At 38.3% G+C, this 26,837-nt stretch overlaps 2 protein-coding genes across 2 annotated transcripts in view; one reads left to right on the plus strand and one right to left on the minus strand.

The window, feature by feature from the left end:
* Nucleotides 1–7,043, minus strand: part of ITSN2 (intersectin 2) — a 120,940-nt gene extending 113,897 nt beyond the window's left edge. Inside the window, 1 exon segment of the mRNA XM_074331759.1 lies at nt 6,917–7,043. The gene's annotated coding sequence lies outside the window, so the exon portion shown is untranslated.
* Nucleotides 6,906–26,837, plus strand: part of LOC109435111 (uncharacterized) — a 39,725-nt gene continuing 19,793 nt past the window's right edge. Inside the window, exons 1-3 of the mRNA XM_074333908.1 lie at nt 6,906–7,185; nt 7,249–7,622; nt 10,400–10,467. Of these exons, the coding sequence (XP_074190009.1) occupies nt 6,906–7,185; nt 7,249–7,622; nt 10,400–10,467 (722 nt within the window). The remainder of the gene's footprint in view (nt 7,186–7,248; nt 7,623–10,399; nt 10,468–26,837) is intronic.

The following is a 26,837-nucleotide window of genomic DNA, read 5'->3' on the forward strand; positions in this document are numbered from 1 at the left end:
GGGAAATTTCCATGTCTATTTTCACTCAGTTTTAGGCCCTGAGCCCCTCCCTTTACCCCTCCTTCCCCACTGGCCTTCTTCCAATGTTACTTCCTCAGCCAAAGTTTCTCTATTTTACTATATACTTGGAAGATTTATTCCCTTCCCAATATCACCTTAAAAACCTTTAATTCAAATCAATAAATATTTACTGAGTTATCAGATGTGTAACACCTATATAAGAGCAGGGAATCCAGAAGAGGAGTAAGACGAAAACTTAGAACTCCACAAGTGATACAGGAATAAAGAAAGGACAGAAAGAAGGAAGGCACCTAACTTTGCCTTAGGGACCTGGAGAGTTGGTAGTTGAGCAATCCCAGAGGAAATGACTCCTAAACTGAGTAATGAAGAACTAAACAATAGGTACAACCCAGTAGGCTATAAAGAGAGAAAAGATTTTTAAGAATTGGGAGCAGAAATAGGCAAACACACAGAGGAAAAGGCTATTTAAGAATTAAAAAGAAAATGTCAGAGAACTTTGTAAATGGGGCTAATAATAGCATCTACCTCATAGAGATGTAAAAATTAAATGAGGGGCGGCCGGATGGCTCAGTTGGTTAGAGTGCAAGCTCTCAACAACAAGGTTGCATGTTCAATTCCCGCATGGGATGATGGGCTGTGTCCCCTGCAACTAAAGACTGAAAATGGCGACTGCACTTGGAGCCAAGCTGCACCCTCCACAACTAGATTGATGGCCAACTTGGAGCTGATGGGCTCTGAAAAAACACACTGTCCCCCAATATTCCCCAATTAAAATTTATCTAAAAAAAAATTAAGTGAGTTAATATAACGAATTAGAATAGTGCTATACATGAAAAGTGCTATATAAATGTTAGCTATTACCATTATCATTGATAAAAACCCATAAACAAAACTAACAAACAAACTTGGGAAAAAATTTACACCTATATGGCAAAAAAATTACTACTCTTAACATATTAGGAATTCTTAGAAATGACCAAGAGATGAACATGCCAATGAAGTGATAAAGGGGCAGAGACAAATATTTTTCAAAGAATAAAAAATTTTTGAAATATAACCTTAATACTCAGAGAAAAAAATTAAAACAAGGTGGTCTTTATCAAATTAGCATATTTGTTAAAAAGCCACTGTTTCTGAGGACGTGGGGAATAGGAGTGGTTTCACTTCGTAGAAGCACACTGTGGTACCAACAAGTTTTTCTAGAAGACAACTTGTCAGTATGTTTACATGGGCCTTAGGAGGTGATCGTATCTTTTGATCCAAAACTACTACAACTACTAGAAATGTATTCTAGAGAAATAATCATAAGTGTGGACATAGGTATGGTTATGAGAACCAATATGAGATAATGGTATGAGTACAGGAGGTAGAGTCAAACTAAGTTCATATCCTATGTCTACCACTTTTTAGCTGTGGGATCTTGGGGAAATTACTAAAGCTGCCCTTGCTCAATCTTCTCAACTGTAAAGGAAATAATAGAACAGTTCTTATAGAGAGGCTGAACACTAAATGAGTAAAAAAGTAGTAAAGTGCCTCAAAAGTAACCTGGATATAGTAAATGTTCAATAAATATTAGACACTGACATTCAGTAGTAGCATAGCAATATAATTCGGCTAATATAATTATATTGTAAATATACAATAAAATAGAACTGTGCTTTTGATAAATGCTAGTAAACTAAAAAGCAGGTTACACAGCAGATTATATAATGTAATTCCAATTTTTGCAAAGAGATTTTATTTCTAGAAGGAAATCTACCAAAATATTAACACTGAACATTTCTCTAGGTAATATGATTGTTAATGACTATTATTTTTTCTTTCATTTCCCTATAGCTTTCCAATTTTCCACAAGGAGCACACATTACTCATCACAATAAAAATGGTATAAATAAAAAGTCTACCAAAAAAAAAAGTCTACAGAATTTAAAAACAAACACAATATAGTACTTTAGGAAAAATCAAAGTAAGATATCTATTCTAAACCATTTGACAAACAAATAAAAAATAAATAAATAAACCATTTGACAAATCTCTGCTTTAGGCTCATGTTGTGCCTGAGGTTTTTTTTTCCTGGCTTAAGTTACTAGAAAATAGAAATATTCAGAGATCTGCTGGGTACAAACCAAATAGTAATACTAAAATGATAAACATTTATGTTAAATACAATGACCCGAAACACTATAAAGTTTACTTATAAAGTGTGCACAATAATCCTTCCCCAATCTTTAATTCCTTAATGATTTTGAATACGGCACATTTACTTCTCTCAATTACTCTCACTCACCTACCCACACATTCCCTACCCCCAGTTCCTACCTTACTTTTCTGCATAGCACTTAGCACATTCTAACCTCTAGACATTTTATTGTCTCTCTTTCCCCTTCTTGAATATAAGCCCCACAAGGACAGGGGTTTTTGTGTACTTCGTTCAATGCTTTCACTCAGTGTTTGGACCAGTTCCTGGAATGGAGGCACTTAATATTTGTTAAAAGAATGAATTCAATACCCTTTTATATTATTTTTTATATATTTATAAAAGATATAAAAATTTATATATTTATATATAAGCAATTTTGTAGGGTTTAAAACTTTTTAAAGAGGAAAGATGGTGGTTAAAAAAAAGAAAGTTAAAACAGACAGCAGAAAAGGAAGAAAAACAGGCTTTTTTTTTTTTTTTTTCACTGTAGCCCCTAGAAAGACAAAGATGAGGTAAAGTCAAACTAACGAGGAGAGCAAAAACAAAAACTGATTGAAGAAGGAGCTGCAGCGTGGACTTTTTCAAGATGGGATTCCCACCATGCAATAATGACTTTAAAACCCAGGGACTGGAGAGTGTGTTCTGAAAAAGTTTGGAAGTTTGGGTTATCTGTATCTAATCTAAATATCTAAATGGCTGTTTCCACCTCAGTCATCCAAGAGACTCAGTTCTCTGGGATCAAGTGGATCCCTGGGTGCTGGATGTAAGAGTTAGGATGCTGGAAGAAGGAGTCAAAACTTTTAAGTCCAAATTATGGAATGTGGACCAGACACCAGAAGGAAGGAGAGAGGTGGGCAGGGGCAGCCTTCCTATATAGGCTGTCTCTGCAACAAGACAAAATCACTTTATAAGCACTTCACTGGAAGTTTAGCAGAGGGAAAGCCTAAAATGCTTCTAGTGAGAAAGGAAATGGAATTGAAACCTCACATCATAACCATGGTCTCTCTTCTACCATTCGGGTTTTCAGGATTTACTACCAAGTTAGAGAATGAATGCTACACATGCATTCCCAGTCTGCATCATTCTCTGCAAATTTCATTCATCTTGTTCTCACTTACATTCACCAAAAGTACTTGATATGCACTATAAAGTCACCAAATGTTACATAAGTTGTAAAATTTATTAAGAATTTATTAATTCTTATATTTAAGCATTCTTAAGTGAGAAGGAGGAGGGGTAGGGTGGTGAGGAGAGTGTCCAAATACCTTCGCCAAAGTTTAAACAAAAAGAAATGATAAAGCAACAGTTATTAGTGTCCTCCTTGCTGTTAGGGCAAATCCTGCTGGGTCCCTATCTCTACGGGCTCTGCAGTCTGACACTTACAACCATTCCTGACCATACTTTCCCATTATCATCCTCACACTAGTCCAGGACTCCTCACACTGAAAAGCGGAAGCTATTTAAGTAGCTGGATTCAAAGACTTTGAAGAGATAATCAAAAGTAGTAGTTTCTTTTGCAGATACAAAATATTTCTTCCTTTAGGCTATGTTTGGTGTTTTGTTTGTTTTTTTTCTTCCCCAAATTAAGGAGACGAAAAGGGCAGATTCTTTGCCAGAAGATAAGATTGTGGGTCAGTTCTTCCACTCTATTTTCCAGCCTTCTTACACAGATTGTTTTGAAGGTAAGATTAAAAATTAAGAACAAAAAAGTTAATTTGTTTTCCAGTCACTAGGAAAAACAAAAACAAAAAAAGGACTAGGCCATTTTAATTTGAGATTTCTCCTTGAAGCAAGTTGGAATAATAATAAGCAACATTTTTACGTAATATAAGTACTTTATATTACATACAACAACACTATGAAATAAGACTATTAGCAATCCCATTTTACAGATGAAGAAACAGAAACTTATCGAATTAAAATAAGTTGCTCAACATCATACAACTAGTTGGTGTTGGAGTTGGGAGCGGGAGGTTTAACTTGAAAGCCTGTACCCTTATCTACCATCAACTAGTTATACGTAATAATGGAAATAAATGAAATTTTCATTAAAACACATATATTTTTCTAAAATGAATATGTATTAGTGAATAAAATGATCGTGAAAACATAAAACAGTTGCTTAAATGAAACAAGTTAAATGTCTACCATCTGGTAATATATCCCCGAATGTCTACCATAACCACTGCTAAATAGCTCCACAAGTAAATAAATCATTCAGTGTCATTATAACCATGAAATTATTTTGTAAGAGAATCTCTCAAAATAATACTATACATTTGCAAATGAAATATGCTGCCCTCTGAGAGTTGTAAAAATACATTATTTCTTGATGTATTCACTGTCCTATTTTTGCTCAGTTTCCTCCTCTCCTCCCCCACTTCCTCTCTGCCGTCAGATCCTTTAGACCAGTTCAGTTCCTCCTTCTCAAGAATACCTATAGGCACACTCCACCCAGCAGGCCTCTAACATCAGTCACTGTGTTCTGTAGTTTATAGGATGGTACAAAGCCAAAAATGAACTCAAGTAAAAAAATACAGCATTTCTGATGCATCTTCTTCTCTAGATCCATTCAATTACATAATCAACTGTAATCATTTTTCTACTTCACACTTAGAATCCTGCCTTTAACAATTAGCACATCAAAAAAGTCTGCCTTATTTTAGCCTTTCTTCAAAAATAGTTATTCCACAAAATTCTCCATAAATAAGATATTGAAAAGATTAGAATACAAAAAAAGAAAACACAAGCAAATGCACTGTTATATGGTAATAAACATATCACATTTTCAGTAATGAATTAGTTCATTCTGAATAATTTCTGGAACTTGTTAATATGAATAATTTACATGTAAATATAATATACAAAAATGCTAGTCACTTATCAATAGACTACTATGTAGTTTCATTCATTTACTCAACAAATACTTATTGAATGCCCAAATAACTTTTTTTCCCCTTCTGAACCAAGATGAATAGACCAGATAACTGCACAGGTGCTGAAGTTAGAAGGATCTTAGTCTGAAGCCTGGCTCTTGTATTTACTGGCTCAGAGACCTACAGTAGTCAGTTAACCTCCAGGTTAACATTTCACTTATCTATTTGATAGAGGAAACGAACTACTCTTAGGGGCTTTGAGAGCTTTCAATGATTATGTAAAATAAATAGTACAGGGCCTAGCATGTAGTAAGTGCTCAATAAATGACGAGCATGGTAAATATATTTTAATATTGAATAAAGTTGTTAAAAGAGGTGGCCAATAAATGTTCTTTTTGTCTTACTAGAAAGATAGAAATTTGTGAAATTTTCTTTAATCTCTAAAGATACATTAAAAATAAAAATCCTAAGGTTATGTAAGAAATTTTCCACTTTTTAAAAGTGATATAGTAAATATATAGGGTGAAATGACCAAACAATAAAAATAAGAAAGTAAAGGAGATGCATAAAGAAAACCTTGAAAGCTGCTGAGTTTAGGTGATGGGTGTATAGAAGTTCCTTACACTATTCTATTTTTGTAAAAATCAAAAATTTCTAAATTCCAATCCCAGAACATACCTAACACATGTTCTCATATTCAAGAGAGATCAGGATTTTAGCCTTGAGATATACTGAACTAACAATAGTACCTCCCTGCTCAATAATTCAGTACAGGTCAAGTTTTCTCAGACAATTCTACCTTTCATTATAAAGGTGAGCAAAGTGAATAATTACATGCACCAAAGGGTAAAAAAGGCAAGCATTTCAGCTGCTCATTAACATTACATCAAAACAGCAGCAGTGCACATTTCTTCCATGTCCTTCAAAAACATGAAATTCTGCTTGTTCTTAAATTAAGTTTTTATAATAAAAACAACTTCCATCTTATATACTTTTGAAATTACAAGGGATATATGTCAATCATATCTCAGTAAAGCTGGGGAAAAAAGAAATTACAAGGGAATCAAAGACACAGCCAAAGAAACCTAAGGTGTGCACATCAGAGCTGCTACTATCTTTAAAATGTGAGGGACACTATTATTAATTTATGTAAAGGTTTTACGTGATGTTTCTAGATTGCGTTTAGGTTTTATCACTGATTAACAATATAGGAAACCAGCACAGGGAGAGAAGCAAATAATTTTTCTTGAGAGGCTTAAGCTTAACCTACAGTCTATGCTACTTAAATTAAGCTGTCTAAAACAACACACAATTTCATGTCACATCTCGCCTATGTCTGGGTAAGCAAGTAAACACTAGTGAAAACGAACTAGGTAGAGCAGTTAGTAAAGCAATCATTTTTTGTGTGTGAACCTTAATTCTTATAAAGTGGTTGCCTCTATCAAAAATATTCCTAATTCATAATTAATAAAAGTCTCCAACGAACCACAGTAACCACTGGCAATCATTTAACAATAAAGCACATGAGCAATAAATTCAAAGACAGCATCATTTTACAGAATGCAAAGCCATCTGTAGTTTCAGCCTCGGTTTACCCAGGCACCACGCACATACAAGCGTCTTTTAAAAAACAATAATAAGCAACAAACTTTATTCTGACCTATGAGACTGCATCTCTCCGTGATTACTCTATACCCTGGAAGTCAACAACGCATAAGTCAAATTGTAACATTTCCCAACTTCAGTTTAATGCGAGCGATGGACACCGAGCATCCCACCACTGACTCGGGCGACTTTGACGCACCGGGATGCGGCTCACCTGGCATTCCGCACCAAGCATTACCAAGAAGGAAAACCAACTCTGCGAAAATAAAATAGGTCCCCCAGGAAGCGTGCGGATGCCCCTAAGGGCTCTCCTCTGCCGGCACCCAAAGCCAGGGGGCCACGCTGCCCCCGGCCCTCGGCGGCGTCCGCACCTGCCAGAAGAGGCCGCAGCCGGGTCTCAGCGCAGAGAAGGGGCAGCCCGGCCCCGGCCCCTCGGGGGTGCCCCCCTGGCCCTGCGGCGGGGGCAGGAACCTGGAGCCGGAGGTTTCCGCCCGGCGCCGCCAAGCCCACCAGGGGCCTAGCTCCGGGGCCTCCCGGGCTCCCGAGGACCCGTCCACGTTGTCGGCGACGCACAGCCGCCTCCCATCCCGGCCCGCGGAGCCTCCCCGCGGCGGGCGCCACGGCGTCCGCACCTGCCCCGCGCCCTGCCGCAGCTGGGCGAGCGGCTTCACCCACCTGGCGCCTCCGCTGCGCCTCCGGCACGTCACAGCGCGACCCCGCGCTCCTCGGCTCCAGCAGCGCTGGCGCAGGCGGACGCCGGGAGACCCTGCTCGACCGCCGCCGCTGCCGGGTTCGTCGCCAGGCCGCCGACAGCGAACCTGTTGCGCAGCCTGTCACGGCCGCTCCGGCTTCGCAGCGCCGCCTCAGCCCCACAACAACATGGCGGCCGCAGCCTCCGCAGGAAGCCGGGGGGCGGGGAGGTAGGCGCCGGGCCGGGCAGCTGACGGCCCGCCCGTCCGCTGCCGGGCACCGACTTCCCCACCCTTGCGAACCCGAAATTGGCCCGGGCGCGGCTCGTCACTCCCAGAGCACCGGGACCCCGGACCCCACTGGCCTGGTCCAAGCGCTCCGCTGTCCCCTCGGGGAGGCCTCGAAGCTCCGGACCAGCAGCCAGTCTGGAGCTGCGAAGACCCACCCGGCTCCTCCTCCCCGAGGTGACATGTTGAGGTTGGGTGGTGCGTTTCCTGCCACAGCAGACCCCGCGCTTTGGGAAGGGGCCAAGCCCCAGGCACATCCCTGTTGCACCCCACCTGGGGGGCTCTCTGGAGCTTTCTCACTCACTGAGGTTTCTTCGCTGCTCTGGGAGCCCGGATTCCTCCGGGAGTGGGGTGGGAGGAGGTTGTTCCTACCCTTGCTCAAGGGTTTGTTACAGGCCTCGCACCTCCGACCCCGCAAAGGACTAACCGTAACCCAATGGTCATCCATCCAGCATTCCTCACCCTCCTCCATAACACACAAAAAACGCCAACGGTGAGGGCCTCCCTACCCCCATCCACACCCGAGAGCAATTCCCCCATATACTCTTGCAGAGGAGTGGGAAGACGTCACCTCTCCCCGAACTCTACTACCTACAAGCTTGCAATAGCTGAACATTCTTTCCCACCCCCATTGCCCCCTGGCAGAAACCCGGTATCTCTTTTTTCTCCCCTTCCATCTCCTGGTCTCACAAAAGACCGAACTTCAACTCATGTCACCACCATATACCAAGGGCTTGTCCTTGACACAGCACTCCTTTAAGAGAAAGGGATTAGAAGAGGAATCACTGGTTCCTACAGTAAAACCAAATAGGGACCAAGACCCAAGATTTCTGTTGGTTTTTAGAGGCAGAGTAGGGGTTGGTTTCGTGTACAAAACTCATATCCCCATGACTTCAGCTGGTAAAGGAGAAATCTGTTCAGATCAAAAGATCCCATGGCTTCCTGTCATTCCTTACCTGGTGGGGTATGTGAAGGTAGCAAGGCAGGCTCCAGAGGGATGGCTCCAGAGCCCAGGCCTATCTGAATTGGCCAATTAACTCATGTGATGAACTTAGCAAACATCAATGATGATAAACAGGCTTTTCCCGCTCTCATACTCAGTGTTTTTCCTAACTCTTTGAATAAGACCTGACCAAGACCTGACAGACAGGTCCTGAGCTTCAGTGACATGGAGAGACCTGACTCCTTTGTATTAGTCTAGGAAGCCCCTTATCTACCAGGAATCGGTCAATCCTACAAACCCACACTATGGCGATAGCACTCTTGAGCACATGGCCTAATTCCCACAGCAAACATCACTAATTAATTGTGGTACTTCCTGTTAGAGCCCATACACAGGAGTCTAAGCTTCCCAATCCTCAACATAAGGCTCCAGAGAGTTGGCCTGTAAGGTGAAACCTATTTTATTATTCCTGATAGGCAGATAGCCAGTCTTCATTTCCCTCCCATCATGTGCTCAGTGTCATTTGTGTTTGGGTTCTGGAGTTGGTGCAATTCACTCTGAGTGCTCTTTCTTTCGAAGGAAGTGCCAAATCCTTGGCAGGACAAATATGAGGTTTGGGGAAAAAGCATGTTTGTAAAAAATAAAGAAAAACATTTTGAAAGACTACCTACAACCAAAAAGCTAACAACGTCTGATGGAACTTGATGTCCTGTATACAACTGGGAGCCTACAGTATCCCAGTCACTAAAACAACGATATTCCAGGGTTTCATTCAGAACTTTGAGGCCAGTTTGTCCATCCTATCCTACTCTTTCAATATTTATGATTCACATAGGGGACATATCCACCATCCCAGTTCTTTGACTTCCTCTTCTCATAGGACATGCCTTGGAACTATGTTTGCAAATTCTTTCCTTAGTATACCCCAAATCCTGCCACCTTTTGTTCACCTCCAGCACTGACTGGAGATCAGCTACCTGGGGGAGCTAAGTCCTATTTAAGACATATAGACATACCTATCAAGTCAAATGAAGAGTAGGAATTATCGTAGGGAGAGAAGGCTAAGAGGTCAGAGAGAGGATTAGGTATATTATATTTCTCTTCTAGTTCTGCCACAGTTTAGGGTAGAGTCTTAGGCCTGTTCCTGGTAACCTATTTTTACCACAGGAGCATTTAATCTTAATCTACTTTCCTTCCCTGCACTGATTACCCCCACCCCCCACCAACCATACACATCCTATAGTCTATCACTCTCCCTTTCTGTTAGTTTTCAAGGATTCCATTCTTCACACTATTCCAACTCAGTCTACCGTCAAAACCAACCCACAATGGTAGGAAGAGGGTAAAATAGATAACAGAAGCAATTCCAGACTAAGTATCCCATAAAATACATAATCTTACAGAGTAGGAAGGCTGTTAGAACTGGAAGCTCATATGTCATACTTCTACGAGTAATAAATCTCCCAAGACAATGCTATAAATAAACAATTTATAAAGAAATTAAGAGGGAAGGAGCAACAAAAATAATCTTTTGACTTAACACAGATATTTATCATTTCTGATGTGCTCCATTTTTTCCTGATAATTCAAGTTTCCATCTGATAATGTTTTCCTTCAACCTGAAGAACTTCCTTTATTGTTTCTTGGACTGCAGGTCTATTGGCTACAAATACTCTTAGTTTTATCTGAAAATGTTATTTTGCTTTCATACCTGAATGATACAACCCCTGAATATAGATTTCTAGATTGACAAGTTTTTGTTTTTTTTTCCTTTCAGCATTTTAAAGATTTAAAAAATTGTCTTCTTGCCTCCATGGTTTCTGTTGAAGGTTGGCTGTTGATCAGGTAATTTCCCCTCTATGTAATGTTTTCTTCTCTTGCTACTTTCAAGATTTGATCTTAATCTTCGGTTTCCAATAATTTGACTATGATATGCGTCAGCATGGACTTTTTTTCTGTGTTTATCCTGCTTGGTGTTTATTTACAATCTTGTGTCTACAAATTTCTCTTTCATCAAATTAAGAAAAACCTTAGCGATTATTTCTTAAATACTTTTTCTGCCCTATTGTCTCTCTCATCTCTTTCTGGCATTCCAATTACATGTATTTCTTTAGCTTATAAATTTGTTAAATTTATTTTTTAAATTTATTTTTCAGTTACAGTTGACATACAATATTATATTAGTTTCAGGTGTACAACATAGTGATTAGACATTTACATACCTTACAAAGTGATCGCCCCAGTAAGTCTTGTACCCATCTGGCACCACACATAGTTATTACAAGATTATTGACTATTTTCCCTATGCTGTACTTTACATCCCTGTGACTATTTTTATAACTGGCAATTTGTACTTCTTAATCCCTTTCACCTTTTCAGCCATTCCCCCAATTCCCCTTCCATCTGGCGACCATCAATTTGTTCTCTGTATCTATGAGTTTGTTTCTGTTTTATTTGCTCATTTATTTTGTTCTTTAGATTCCCCATATAAGTAAAATCATATGGTATTTGTCTTTCTCTACCTGACTTATTTCACTTAGCGTAATACCCTCTATCCATGTTGTCACAAATGGTAAAATTCCATTCTTTTTTATGATATATATATATATATGTGTGTGTGTGTGTGTGTGTGTGTATATATATATATATATATATATATATATATATATATATATCTCTTTATCCACTCATCTGTCGATGGGCACTTAGGTTGCTTCCATATCCTTGTTATTGTAATGCTGTAGTGGACATAGGGGTGCATACATCTTTTTGAATTAGTGTTTTGGATTTCTTCAGATAAATACCCAAAAGTGGAATTGCTGGATCATAAGGTAGTTCTATTTTTAACTTTTTGAGGAAACTCCATGCTATTTTTCATAGTGGCTGCACCAATTTACAATCCCACCAACAGGGCACAGGATTTCCTTTTCACCACATCGTCTCCAAAACTTGTTTATTGATTTATTGATGATAGCTATTCTGTGAGGTGATATTTCATTGTGGTTTTCATTTGCATTTCCCTGTTGAGTAGTGATATTGAGCCTCTTTTCATCTGTCTGTTGGCCTACATGTATATTTGACTGCTTAATATCATCTGGAGTTTATATTAAATGTGCTCTACCAGTGTATCAGTATTCTACCACTGAACACCGAAAAATCTGGCTCTACCCTCCTGATCTTCAGGGCATCTGGAGTTAGGAGTAGTGAGTGGTGGGAATCTAAAGCCCCTTTTACTTCTAAGTTTGGTAGGAGTTAATCTGCCTCTATTGTCAGCAACTGTGTTTTCCAGACAGGGTGTCTCTTATATTCTTCACATCACTCCTAAACACATTGTCCCTCTTCAGTTTCTTTTTCCTCTCAAGACTCACACAACATAATAGATGTGCTGACGGTGGTCCTTTGTGCATAAAGAATTAAAGTCAAAGTCAATCTGGGAAATCAAGCTTAGGCTGCCCTCGTATGTGACCAAAAAGCAGACAAGGGAAAAGGAGGGTGGGAGGGTCAGGGTCCAGAAAAAGGCCTAGGGTTTCATCTGACATGTATTTGCTAATTCATTATTTGGTACTTTTTTTCATTCAACAAGTAATTATTAAGAACCTATTATGGTCCAGCTACTGGAAACTTTAGGAGTTAGCAAGAAATTAGCACTAGTGGCGCGGAGCAGGTGAGACTCAATTCAGAAAAATGGCCAATGAGACGAATTTTTTTCCTTTGCTCTTTTCTCAGCTTCTTGACCTCCCACACCATATTTTGGAGACCTTGGACAGATGAGAAACAAAAAAGTGGAGATAGAAGTGACTTAAGGAAAGAGGAAGAAGGGAAGTTCCCTTGCATGGAGAAAGGCGTGTTCTCGTTATTGGGCCACTTTGTGCCATACAATACTTGAGATTCTGGCTTAGGGCCTGATGGTACCGGAAAGGCAGTACCAGGCAAGCTAGAGGGGGAAGTTAGCCCAGACTTGGCCCTGGGCCAGAACGGCAGGGTGGAGCCAAAGGCCAGACTGGGGCCCGGCCCTGGAGGCCTGGGACAGGACGTGCTCATTCATGACTTTAGCACCAGGGGCTTCCAGTCTGGCAGGTGTAGCTCAGCGAAAGGGAATCCAGCCGGTATTCAAGAGTCAGACTGCTTCCTGTCTGGCAGATTTGCCCAGCTGTCTGCTTAGTTCGTTGTTGCTGTCTCCAGCACAAACCTGGAGTGGTACCAGTTCCTTCCTTGTAATAACCTAACTAATATTTATGTGCATTTTGTACTCAGCAGAGTAATTTTGTTATTTAATTCTCACAACAATCCTGGGAAGCAGGGTAAAGTTCTGTTTGTGATCACCAAACTTTGGTTGGTATGAAGAAAATTCTCTTGTGCTGAGAATTTTCCCATGCCAAGCTTTTGTGATTTTTCTTTTCCCCTTTTAAATAGAGAAGTACGGCCATACTATTCTGGGTTCAGAGAGCAACAATATTTCAGTTTAAAATAATATACAGAGGAGCGGATCATTTTGTACTGCTTGGCCCAGTCTGGCTAGACAAACCTTTTTATTTCTAGTATTGTCATTCTCTTCTCCCTAAGTAAGATATCTTGAGCCAGTGAAACATAAGAAAGGTAAGTGCCCCTACCCTGGCTTCCTCCTCCACTCCTGGGAGAGAGAGAGATGGAGTGGCCATCCTTGCTCTGGTGTCAGAGCAGGGCGGGAGGGTAGACTCAGGCAAGGGAGAGGCCATGTTTCGCTTGTTTACGTTACGTGCTTGAAACTTGCCCCGTCTTGATTTCTCAAGAACAAGATGAACATCTAAAAATTAGAGTAATGTGATCACTGCCCCAAATGGGGTCGGCAACCTCATGTTGGTTGCCATCCTCTCCACGCTGGGGAGGGATGAGCAAACCAGGAGGGTTTCTGCCATGGGACTCGGATCGGATGGAAATTAGGATTGGGTGCTATTTGCCGTTTCTGTTTTCTTTTTTATCTCGTTTGTGTTACACGTATACCATATATAGGCCTTTTCTAGTACCTATAGTTTAAAAGTACTTAATTCAGTAGAACCACATAGGAGAGCAAAGAACCACATAGAAAGAACAAAAAATAGGCTGCTTGCAAATTAACTTCAGAAGCCATTCCTCAACAGGTGGATATTTTGGGGTTTTTTAATAAATGAAAAACTTGAATGTCAGAAAAACTACAGCACTTGAATAAAGCCATTCAGCTGTAAGTGGCTAGTACCCACTTCTCCTAACACTTCACCGTCACTGCCACCATTGTTTGCTGAATACGCCTGGCACACACACACAGGGTGTCAAAAAAAATGTGTGCACATTTTAAGAAAGAAAAAAAACTGTATTAAAATTGTAATGCTCAATATATACTGATAGCAAAAGATGAATACAAATCACGTTTGACTTCTGCAATTATAAGAGGTGCTCAAAGTGGTTACCATCAGCGTCCAGACACTTCTGATTACGGTGAACCCCTGCTTGAGCATAGATAACATCTCTTAAAATGTGTATACGAGTGCATTTTTTTGGCACCCCCGGAATATGTATTGTCTCTGAACCTTAAGAATAACAGTGTAGGGCAGGTATTATAAACCTCATTTCATAGGTGAAGAAACTGAAGTTCAGAGAAATTGGATCATTTTTCCACAGGCACATATTTAGGAAATTGAAGAGCTAGAATTTGACTCCTGATTTCTATGACTAGTAAGTCAATGCCATTTGTGCTCTATAATTACTTCTTCTTACTATATTACAGTGTAAATAATTTCTGTTTTTGTGTTAAATATGTATGAATAACAGCTTCCAAAATAATTTATGTTGGAAAAACAGTTGCCCAAAATATGAAGATGCAAAATCGTAGGTCAAGTTCCATTTTACAGTCCAACATGCTGTGTGATCTTTCTGGACCCTGTGATTCCTCCCTCTGCAGTCAGTGCACCCCTGTTCTCTGAGTTGCCCATGAATTTCCAGGGTGCGACTTGCAGGGCCTTATTTCTTAGATTCCTTTAGAGTCTCATGTAAATAACATAACTCTTTAGAAAGAAGAATCCACCTGATCATTTGAAGAGGACTGGCAATGATGGCCGTAAAGATGTACACTCAGTCCCATCAGTATGAGCCATTATAACTAATTAAGTGAACATTTTGCCATCCGTGACCACCCATATTGACCTGAGGTGATTTGGTATGGTCAGATTACTCAAAATACTTAGAAAAGCCTCATTACGTTCCAAATAGGCAATTTACGGAAAATAAAATCTTCTTAATGTCTATGCCTGATTTTCAATTCTGTGAAATGATCTTATCTGATTACAGACTACTTTCTTCATTATTGAGGTATAATTTGCAGGTGGTAAAATAAAACACATGCATCATAAATTTACCAGTTCCTACATTTTAGATAAATAAAATCATACAGTGTGTACCCATCTCTGACTGGCTGCTTTTGCTCAGTGTTGTAGAAAGTCCCATTTGGAAGCAACAGAATTTTTACCACACTTTTCACTAGTCTTCCTAGAATTTACTCATTGTGGGAGGAGGAATTAAAAAAGATTTCAGAATGAGTCATTTTTAAGAGATTACCTTTCTATTATCTGATTTTCATCAAGGAGTACTTAATGAAAACCTTTGTGCAAATGTGCATCCATCTATCTGTCCATCCTTCATTTTATTCCAAAAAATAATTTGAAGTTCTTTCTATGCTACACAAAGAATTTTCAATTCTATGTTCTGGAAAGTGCCAGCATTGTTTTGGTACGTAAGAAAGTTGTTGACTGAACTCCCAATAGCCAGCAAGACTTAACTCTCTACAATGTTCTTTTTCCTAAAATTCACATTTTTCTTCAGAAAAAGTGGTTTTTAGTTTTATTACCCAAACATTATATCAACAATTCTAAATAAATTTGAATTACATCTAGATTCTAAATAATGCAGTTGTACCATTCCAACAAGTCAAACTTCTTTCGTTTCACTTCTAGGACTTGTGTATATGGATGTATATTTATTATTTGACTGTAGTCATAGTGTAATAATATAATTTTATTTCTATCTCGTCTTTGCAGTCATGCTTCCTTTTCTCTCTGTGAACTGCTTCCCACTCTTCTCCAGTTCTCCTCAGAAGTGGAAGATGCCCTCACCTCATTCCTACCTCCATGTTGTAAGTCTAGCCACCTAAAGAAAGATTGAATCCCTCAGTTCTAGTTCCAAATTTTGGGGGATGAGACTCTGATTGGTCCAACTTGGGTCAGGTGCCCACTCCTGGTCCAATCAACTGTGATCAGTGGGGGCAGAATAAAGCTGTATAAATAAGTTGTCTGACAATCCACTCTTGGGGTGTTGGAGTTGTAATGTCTACAGGCCAAGGGAAAAGGAGGAGCAATATGAACTGGAGAGACACCACGATTTTTTAATGAAAGAAAAAGTAAATATATTGTTTTGCACTTTGCTACTATCTTTGAGATTCTTGTTACAATAGCTTGATATATTTGAGTTCACTCAGATGCTTCAGGAAAAGCTGGGTGATATCAAAGACTTTTATGTTGCTGTTTAATTTTTTCATTTGGGACCACAAAAGAGAGTAACTGAAATTGTATTACAACTCTAGCGTTCTCTTAATTTCAGTGTCCTTTCCTGGAACAGTGGCAGTGGCATTGTTAGAAGATTAAAACAAAAACACAAAATTCTACACTCAAACCCGCAAGTTCTGGTTAGATTATAGTAACTTCTTAGGGATTTACAAAAAGGTCTCTGAATTTCATGTCTTTCAAGTATAGCCTTGCTTTTAATTTGATGTAGTGTATAGTCTGAATTGATTTGTTTTTGTAATTTATATGGTAAGCCGTGGGGCAGAGACCAGGTTTTCACACATACTTGACAACTTATATTGCACTCTTAATACTTAAAAAATAATTAATGGTTAGGCATTGGGTGTTTGGCACAAAACCCTAACTCTAATTAACTTTAAGAGCTATTTTGCTGTGTGATGAAAGCAAGATGTGAAAAACTTTTCGTGGCTTCTTGGAAGGAGTCAGGAATGTATCCAGTAGCTGAGACATGTTGAAATTGAAAACACATAAATGTAACTGCCCGATAAATGTGAATATCAAGTGGTGCTAATGCTAGAAGTTTTAAAAAAACATTTATACTATTACAGAATGAATATAACCAAGATTGGATTGAGAGCTTAGAGGCCCTAAACACTAAAGCACCCACTGTGAAATTAAAAACAAAAAACACAAAAACACTAAACCTTAAAATAAGTATCAAGAAGTCCAATAAATTCTGTTTGTTTTGTAATTTTGCATGATGACTATTTCAATGCCTTTTTTAAACTCTCAAACATTAAAGTATTTCCAAATAGTTGTGTGTGTGCATATGTGTGTACACGTGTCCATGATCACACGCATGCAGGTATGTGTGCTCAAGGTGTCCCTCTGCTGCCAGCACCCTAAGAATGTACGTGTACTATTTCCCTTTTGGATAATCCACAGTGGGTACACCATGTTGTTCAGTATTTAGAATATTGAGTAGATTGTATGGACTTTGGTACCAATTACAGAAAATTTGGGTAGGTAAGTTGGCAACCAAGGAAGCTCTAACAAGGGGCAACTTCTTTATAACTACCCCAGGAGAGAGATCTGTGTCCGGTGTCATCGTGTGGTAGGACTCAGTTTCATATTTGAGCATAAGAATTTTGCCCCAGTGTGATCCTGATTGAAGAGCAAAGAGCAAGTGAGCAGTTGTAGAGGCCTTCACCAAAACCCTTCCTGTTATCTCCACCCACGCCCTCCCTATTTGGAATATTTTTTCCCAATTAAAAAAAAAAAGCATTTAATATTTAAGAGTTTATTGTACACGAGTGCATGAATAAGATCCCTTTAAGAAAGGGAAAGTAAGGAAATAATGTTTTTTTATTACAATTAAGGAACTCTTCAGTTAAAATATCCAAATACAAAATTGCAAAGAAAAAATAGACAAAAATGGTTTGGTGGTTGCCAGAGGGTAAGGGGGGTGGGGGGTGGGGGGTGGGAGATGAGGGTAAGGGGGATCGAATATATGGTGATGGGAGGAGAACTGACTCTGGGTGATGAACACACAATGGGATTTATAGATGATGTAATACAGAATTGTACACCTGAAATCTATGTACTAACAATTGTCACCCCAATAAATTTAATAAAATTAAATTAAAAAAAAAAAAAAAGAAATGGAATGGCTCCAGATCTGAGTAAATTATGACTGCAGATGTTAAGGGTGCAATCTGAAAGAAATGAAGTTTAGCCTGGGGAGATGTTTATAAAATGAGACTCTCTGAGGTAAATTTTGGCAGTGTCCATCCAACCACTACTGTTCTGGGAAAGGAAAATCTCACCCTTGTGCTATTTATGGTTCTGTTGGCAAGGCCATGTTTACTGAAGGAGAAAGGTACTACCTACTATTTTAACCAGGTCCCATTAGACTTTTAAGTTACTACCTACCCTTGGTATGATTCCAGGCTCAGCAAGCAACATTCTAATCATAATTTGGTTCCTTATCTAGGTCAGCCCACAGGGAAAAAATGTTCCGGTCATGTTTAGAGTACTATTCTGGCCTCCGTGACTGTAATAATTCTCAGCACAAATTAATACATTGTCCTAGTTTGTTCATCAGCCTCTGTGAATTTGGTTAACGTGAGAGATGATCTTGAATGGGCTGACAAATGGGGTTTTAGAGCCAAGGGCCAAGAGCCAAGGAACCTCACCAAGGAATGAGGCCTGTAAACTCTTGGAGGGCAGAGAACGTGTCCAATTCATCTCTATCCCCAGCTTGCAGCCTGGCATCCAGTAGAAACTCAGTGCTCATTTATCTGAACTTATTCTTAATATTAAAGTCCATTTTATAATTGCGGTCTCATTTTATAATTACTCAAAAGCATATGATCACCAATCAGAGATTTTTAACAACTTTAAAAAAATTTACCCAGGTAATATACATTTTTAAGAAAAAAAATAGATATTAAAGTAAAAAGAAAATAAAATCCGTATTTCGATTACTTAGAGAAAACCATTAACATTTTGGTATATATCCTTGCAGACATTTTTATGCCTAAAATACATATATATTTATATATCTGTATATTCTTACAAAAGTGGAATCTTACCATAATGCAGTTTGGTAGCTTGCCTTTAAAAAAATATTAAACTATATGGTGAAAAGTGTTTCTATGTCAATAAATAATCTGTGGAATTATTTTAATGATGCGTAGTATGCCTAAATATATGAATGTACTGTCATTTCAATATTCTCCTATTGTTCATCATTTAAGTTGTGTCCATTTCTTTGTTATTATAGACAACACTGTAAAGAACACATTTGTTATGTCTTCAGAATAAATTCCTAGAAGAGATATTGCTAAGTTAAAGTGTATGCATGTTTTAAAGCTTTTGATACATAGCCAATTGTCCTGTAGAAAAACTGCATTAATTTTTTCATCCACCAGCAATGTTTGAGGGGGCCCATTTTCCCACCTTAGGCTTTCTACAGCTTAGTATCACTTGACATCTCTGGAGCTTAGGACCAGTGCAACCCACAGGATCCCCAACAACTAATTGGAACTCCAGACACAAATTTCAGGTCAGCTCCATCACCCTTCTCCAATCCCAGCCCTTGTCCTTCCAAACCTGAGTTCCAGAACCTCCTTCCCTCCCTTCCTCTGTCACTCTCTCTCTTCCTCCTTCTCTTTCTCCCCTTCCTTTCTTCCTTGAAGTTGCTTCGGGGAAGCGGTGACTGGGCTCAGGGGTATGATTGCCAGACAAAAATTCAGGATGCCCAGTTAAATTTGAATGTTAGATAAATGACAAATACTGCATGAACCAACAGTATAAATAATTTTTATACTAAAAAAAATGTTTATCTGAAATTCAAATTTAACTGGGCATCCTGTATTTTCATTTGCTAAATCTGGCAATCCTACCTGGGTATTCTTGAATCTAAAACCATTTGTCCTAAATCTAATAAAATTCTTCGAAGTCTGATACTCAGATTCTTCTCTTCAGTGCTGATGCTGACTTTTCCTTACTTTACATTTCTTTCTTTTTCTTTTTTTTTTTTTAAGGAATCAACCATGATTTATCAAGCTGCCATCTTTTCCCAGAAGTATAAAAGTTTTATGGGAAAAAAAAAACCAACCCAGTGAATTTGAAGGATATTGCAGTAGGAGATCATTTATGACATATCATCTGGAACAAATAGGTTACAAAGCATGGGTTATGATCCTATTTCAGTTTAAAATATATTACTTTAAAATGATAGAAATAAATTTTAATAAGATTCTAAACTCAGACCTCAATTAAACTCCTGGTTCTGCTTTTCCAGCAGTTTTGCCTTGGACAGGATATTTACCCCTTTTGAAGTCTTTTTCTCATTTTAAAGGGAGCAGTCTCCTTTGGAAGTTTATTTCAAGTAATGAGATAACAAGCACACACACACAGCAAGAGGTGGAAGGGTTGTTGTTTTATCATTCAAGTCAGGAAACCTAGAGCGTTGCTTTCCCTCTCCAGGGAGCTTAGCTGACTATCAGAAATGTTCTGTTTGCACCTTCATGCAGCTGATTTCTTCAATCCTTGTTGGTTCTCCACTTGGGACTCGTGAAATAGGTAGTTCAGCCCTTTTACAAGTGTCCCTTTGATGTTCTACTCAGGGAACTAGTGAGGTAGGTCAGGACATTCTATCTATTAAGTGCAACACAAATGTTTTTCCAAGTGTGTTCTGTGGATCACCTACATAAGAATATCCTAGTGTTTATTTAAATGAAGTTTTCTGGGTTCTGCCCCAAACCTTCTGGATCAGAATTTCTGGGGTTGGGGTAATTTGTATGCACATTAAGTTTTGAAAATCACTACTATCCACTACTTGCGAAGGCATTCCTCCAACCTATATCTCCTTTACAGTTGTGCTGTATGATGCTGAAATCAAACTCACCAGTGTTACATACACAGTGAGCACAACATAATGATACAGCGTGCCAGTCTTTCATCCTGAAGACAGAAAACAGCAAACACCGTTCCCTTATTCAACCCCTGAATCAAAATCCTCAAATATGTAGAAAATACTTTCTTTTTCCCTTTTCTATCTTATTCTGTGCAGTCTAAACAGAGGGTTCTTATTTACTCCTTCAGCTACTCCAGAATGTGATTAATTCAGCCCAAAGTCTCTCAAGTATTCCATCTTTCCAAAGTTCCAGGACCATCAGGAACAGCCCTGCTCACCAAATTTAGAGAGCCCAACCAACTGTGCATAAATACTATTCCCTAATATCTAAGCATTATTTCCCTTTGAAGCATATTTAAAAAGCAAATTCATAGGCGTCACTCTGAAAACCTGGTTTGGTAAATCTTGGTTGGAGCTGGGAGTCTGCATTTTATCAATCATCCCGAGGTAACTCTGATGCAGGTGATCTGTAGATTGTGTTTCTAGAAATTCTGCCGTAGGCATATAACTAAGAGTGGAACTGTAGGGTCGTATGGTAATTCTGTTTACAGCTTACAGCTGCACAGCAGCTGCACCATTTTACATCTCCACTAACATCCAGGGGTTTCCATTTCTCCACATCCTCCCAACACTTGCTATTTCCTCTTTTTTTGATAGTAGGTATCCTAATGAATATGAGGTGGTATCTCATTGTAGTTTTGATTTGCATTTTCCTAATGATTAATGATGTTGAGCATCTTTTCATGTGCCTATTGTCCATTTGTCTATCTTCTTTGGAGAAAACTCTCCTCAAATCCTCTGCCCATTTTTTAATCAGATTGTTTGTTTAGTTGTTGTGAAGTTATGAGTTCTCTATATATTCTGGGTATCAATCCCGTCTGAGACATATGATTTGAAAACATTTTCTCCCATTCTGTGGGTTGCCTTTTAACTCTGTTAATTTTATCTTTTGATGCACAAAATTTTTTAATTTTCATGAAGTCCAATTTGTCTATTTTTTATTTTGTTTCCTGTGCTTTTGGTGTCATATACAATAAATCATTGCCAAATCTAATGTCGTGAAGATTTTGCCCTATGTTTCCTCCTAAGAATTTTATAGTTTCAAGTCTTACACTTCGGTACCATGTTTCCCAGAAAATAAGACCTAGCCGGACAATCAGCTCTAATGAGTCTTTTGGAGCAAAAATTAATATAAGACCTGGTCTTATATTGTATTATATTTATATAAGACACGGTCTTATATTATAGTAAAGAGCTGATTGTCTGGCTAGGTCTGGCTAGGTCTTATTTTCGGGGAAACATGGTAGTTGATCCATTCTGAGTTAATTTTTTTTTTTAAGATTTTATTGGGGGAGGGGAACAGGACTTTATTGGGGAACAGTGTGTACTTCCAGGACTTTTTTCCAAGTCAAGTTGTTGTCCTTTCAATCTTAGTTGTGGAGGGTGCCGTTCAGCTTCAAGTTGTTGTCCTTTCAATCTTAGTTGTGGAGGGTGCAGCTCAGCTCCAAGTCCAGTTGCTGTTGCTAGTTGCGGGGGGCGCAGCCCACCATCCTTTGTGGGAGTCAAACCGGCAACCTTGTGGTTGAGAGGATGCACTCCAACCAACTGAGCCATCTGGGAGCTCAACAGCAGCTCAGCTCAAGGTGCCATGTTCAATTTTAGTTGCAGAGGGCGCAGCCCACCATCCCTTGCGAAAGTCAAGGAATTGAACTGGCAACCTTGTGGTTGAGAGCCCACGCTCCAACCAATTGAGTCATCTGCGAGCTCAGCGGCAGCTCAGCTCAAGGTGCCATGTTCAATCTTAGTTGCAGGGGGCACTGCCCACCATCCCTTGCGGGACTCGAGGAATTGAACTGGCAACCTTATGGTTGAGAGCCCACAGGCCTATGTGGAAATCCGACCGGCAGCCTTTGGAGTTAGGAGCACGGAGCTCTAACCTCCTGAGCCACCGGGCTGGCCCCCTGAGTTAATTTTTATATATGATGTAAGGTAAGGGTCCAGCTTCACTTGTTTTAGATATCCAATTTTTCCAGCACCATTTGTTAAAAAAAACTCTCTTTTCCTCCATCAAATGGTCTTGGTGTCCCTGACTAAAATCATGTGACCATATATGTGAAGTTAATGTCCAGGCTCTCTATTCTATTCCATTTGTCTATGTCTGTCTCTAACCAGTAACACATTGTTTTGATTACTGTAGCTTTGTAGTAAGTTTTGAAATCAGGAAGTGTGAGTTTTCAGCTTTTTCCTATTTTTCAAGATTGTTTTAGCTATTTGAGGTCCTTTGAGATGCATTATGAATTGTAGGATAGATTTTTCTATCTCTGTAAAACATATCATTGGGATTTTGATAGGGACTGCATTGAATCTGTAGGTGTCTTTGGATAGCATTGACATCCTAACAATATTGAGTCTCCCAATCCATGAACATAAGCTGTGTTTTTATTCATTTATATCATCTTTAATTTCTTTCAGCAATCTTTTGTAGTTTTTACTGTACAAGTTTTTGACCTCCTTGGTTAAATTAGTTTCTAAGTTTTTAATGTTCTTGTAAATGGAATTGTTTTTTGTATTTTTTTTCAGCTTGTTCATTATTAGTGTATATAAATGCAACTGATTTTTGAGTGCTGTTCATATCCTGCTACTTTGCCAAATTCATTTTATTAGTTCTAACAGAGTTGTGTGTGTGTGTGTGTGTGTGTGTAATCTTTAGGGTTTTCTACATATAAGATCATATCTTCTGCAAATAGGGATAATTTTACTTCTTCCCTTCCAATATGGATGCCTTTTATTTCTTTTTCTTGATAAATTCCCCTGACTCAAACTTCCAGTACTATGTTGAATAAAAGTTTCCACAGCAGGCATCCTTGTCTTCCTGATATTAAAGTTTCCTCTAAAAGCTTTTAGTCTTTCACCATTGAGTATGATGTATACTATGTCTTTTTCATATATGGATTTTATTATGTAGAGGTAGTTTCCTTCTAGTCCTAGTTTATTGAGTCTTTTTATCATGAAAGGGTGTTGAATTTTTGTCAAATGCTTTTTCTGCATCAATTGAAATGCTCATTTGGCTTTTCTCCTTCATTATGCTAATATGGTGTATTACTTTGATTGATTTTCATATATTGAACCATCTTTGCATTCCATGGATAAATCCCTCTTGGTCATGATGTGTAATCCTTTTAATATGCTACAGAATTTGGTTTGCCAGTACTTTATTGAAGATTTTTGCATCAATGTTCATAAGGGATATTGGTGTGTAGTTTTCTTATAGTGTCTTTGTCTCGCTTTGGTATCAAGGTAAAGCTGGCCTCATCGAATGAGTTAGGCAGTGTTCCCTTGTCTTCAATTTTTTGGAAGAGTTTGGGAAGGATTGATGTTGCTTCTTTTTTTGTTGTTGAATCTTTTTTTTTAATTAAATTTTTTTTGCGATTACAGTCGACATACAATATTATATTAGTTTCAGGTTTACAACATAGTGATGAGACATTTATATAACTTATGAAGTGATCACCCTGAGAAGTCTAGTACCCACTTGACACCATACGTAGTTATTACAAATTATTGACTATATTCCCTGTGCTGTACTTTACATCCCTTTGATTGTTTTTGTAACTGGCAATTTGTATTTCTTTCTTTTTATTATTATTAGTTTCAGGTGTACAAAACAATGTAAAAGTTAGACAATTCATCCCTTACAAAATGATATCCCCCTCCCCAATCTATTGCCCCTCTGACATCATATACTGCTTCTTCTTTAAGTGTTTGGTAGAACTCACCTGTGAAACCATCAGATTCAGGGCTTTATTTTGTCAGGAGGTTTTTTATTACTAATTCAGTCTCCTTATTAGTTACATGTCTATTCAGATTTTTAATTTATTTGTGATTTAGTCTTGTATAGTTTATGTTTCTAGGAATCTATCTGCTTATCTAGCTCCTCCAAATTGTTGCCGTACATTATTCATAACACTCCCTTATAATCCTTTTTTATTTCTGTAGACTCAGTAGTAATATTCCCATTTTTATTTCTGATTTTAGTAATTTGAGGCTTCTCTCCTTTCTTAGTCCATCTAGCTAAAGGTTTTTCAAGGAACTGACATGGTTTCATTGATTTTCTCTATTGTTTTCCTATTCATTTCATTTGTTTCTGCTCGAATCTTTTATTATTTCCTTCCTTTTGCTAGCTTTGGGTTTAGTTTGTTCTTTTTCTAGTTCCTTAAGTTGTAAGGCTGAATTGTTGACTTGACTCATGATCTTTCTTGTTTCTTTTTCCCCCTTAGCACTGCTTTAATTGTGTCCCCTAAGTTTTGGTATATTGTGGTTTCATTTTCATTCTTCTCCAAGTATTTTCTAATTTCCCTTGTGATTTCTTATTTGATCCCTTGGTTGTTTAAGAGTGTGTTATTTAATTTCCACAAATTTGTGATTTTTCTGGTTTTACTTCTGATAATCCTTTTATGGTTAGAGAATATAATTTGTATGACCAATCTTTTAAAATCCATTGAGACTTAATTTGTGATGTAACATATAGCTTTTCCTGGAAAATGTGTATGTGCACTTGAGAAAAATGTGTATGCTGTTGTTAGGTAGAATGTCTGTATATATCTCTTAGATTTAGTTGGCTTATTGTGTTGTCTAAATCCTCTCTCTTTACTTTTCTGTCTGGTTATTCTAGTCATTATTGACAGTGAGTTTTTGAAGTCTCCAATTATTATCGTAGAATTGCCTATTTTTCTCTTCAATTTTTTCTCTGTAAGTTTTTGCTTTGTATATTTTGGTCTGTCATTAGGTACATATGTTCATAACTTACTCAGTGTCATTTCCTTTTCTCAGATGTAAACTCTCCACCCCTGCTCTGCTTTTTTTGCCTGTGTTTGGTCTTTCTCCAGTGCTTTCAGATTATTGTTTTTTACATTTTCTCCAGAATTTATACTTATTATTCATTGGAAGTTTGATTTGGTAGGCGCTCTCCACCATTATCTTACATTTATAATTGATCAGTCTCTCATTTGGTTGGAATTCTTCTCTGAAGAGTAGTTTCTGGAAGTGTACACAGCTCTTCGGATACGATCATGCATATCTAAAACACATTTCTGTTGTTTTCACAAGTTAATGACAACTTCTGTTAGTACTTAATAATTCTGAATTCTCAGGGGTTTGATGAGAACTAATATGTCCTTCACTAGTTGAACCTCCTCTTGGGCATTTCCTCACCTTGTTTTTATTCCCCAGGCGTTGAGTAAAACTTACTACTTTAATGGCAACATATATCCTTTCTTCCTTTGTTTAAAAGTTATTTTAATTTTCATCAAAGTGAAACATATACCTAATGTGAAAAAATCTAATACTATACGGCAAGGCTTGTAATGACAATAGTAGAACCTTGAAACACCAGCCCCCCCCGCCAACCCGGAAACCTGCGTCCAGAAACAATACTTTTTATTCTTTTAGCTGTTTCTTCTTGTTTTCAATTCCATATTTCTAAAAATGTTCTTGTATTGCTATTTATATGTTATCTATTGACTTCCTATTATGGAATAACAAGATTTAGCATACTTAATAACCCATCCTTCCTTTCATCCTCCCAATATACGTGTGTCATACTTTTTAAAAATCAATATTTGTAATATGCTTACGTTGTTTTACTATATAAGTTTTGCTCACTGTTGTGCCAAGTAGGATACTACTGATTAAGTAGCTTTTTACCTACATTAGAATTAATAATTACCTTGTAGGTTGTTTTAGTAATTTTATACATAATTACTAGTGTTCAGCCTTAAACTCTCCAATAGAATTGTGATACCTTCTGAATATTATGCAAATAATTATCCTTGCCTTCAGCTGTGTTTGGCATTTCTGTGTCTGGATACTATACATTTTCAGACATCCATTCCTCTGCTGAAATGGGAAAGAGGGTCCGGCTGTCTCTGCAGAATGGAGTACTAGGCGGCTGAGCAAGCCACTTAAAGTTTTTTAGCTAGTCCTTCTCTTTTCAGTGGTACCATGAATTTCTGCCCATAGAGATACCTGGTGCCTTCAAATTCTGTGCGTTTCCAAGATGCTCTGGTGATATCAACTTTCTCCTTACTAGCATACCTTCTGGTATTAAGCTTGCTCTATTCTAGTAACCCCTTCATTTAATTTTCATCTTCCAAAAATCTGTTGACATCTCTTGTCTGTACTTCTGTTATTCATCTGTTTTGCTCATCCAAATCTACTCTCCATCTTTTTCTGTCCCAAGAAGCTAACCTCTGTGGACTTGGGCT

This window comes from Rhinolophus sinicus, linkage group LG05, assembly GCF_036562045.2.
Source record: "Rhinolophus sinicus isolate RSC01 linkage group LG05, ASM3656204v1, whole genome shotgun sequence".
NCBI lineage: Eukaryota > Metazoa > Chordata > Mammalia > Chiroptera > Rhinolophidae > Rhinolophus > Rhinolophus sinicus.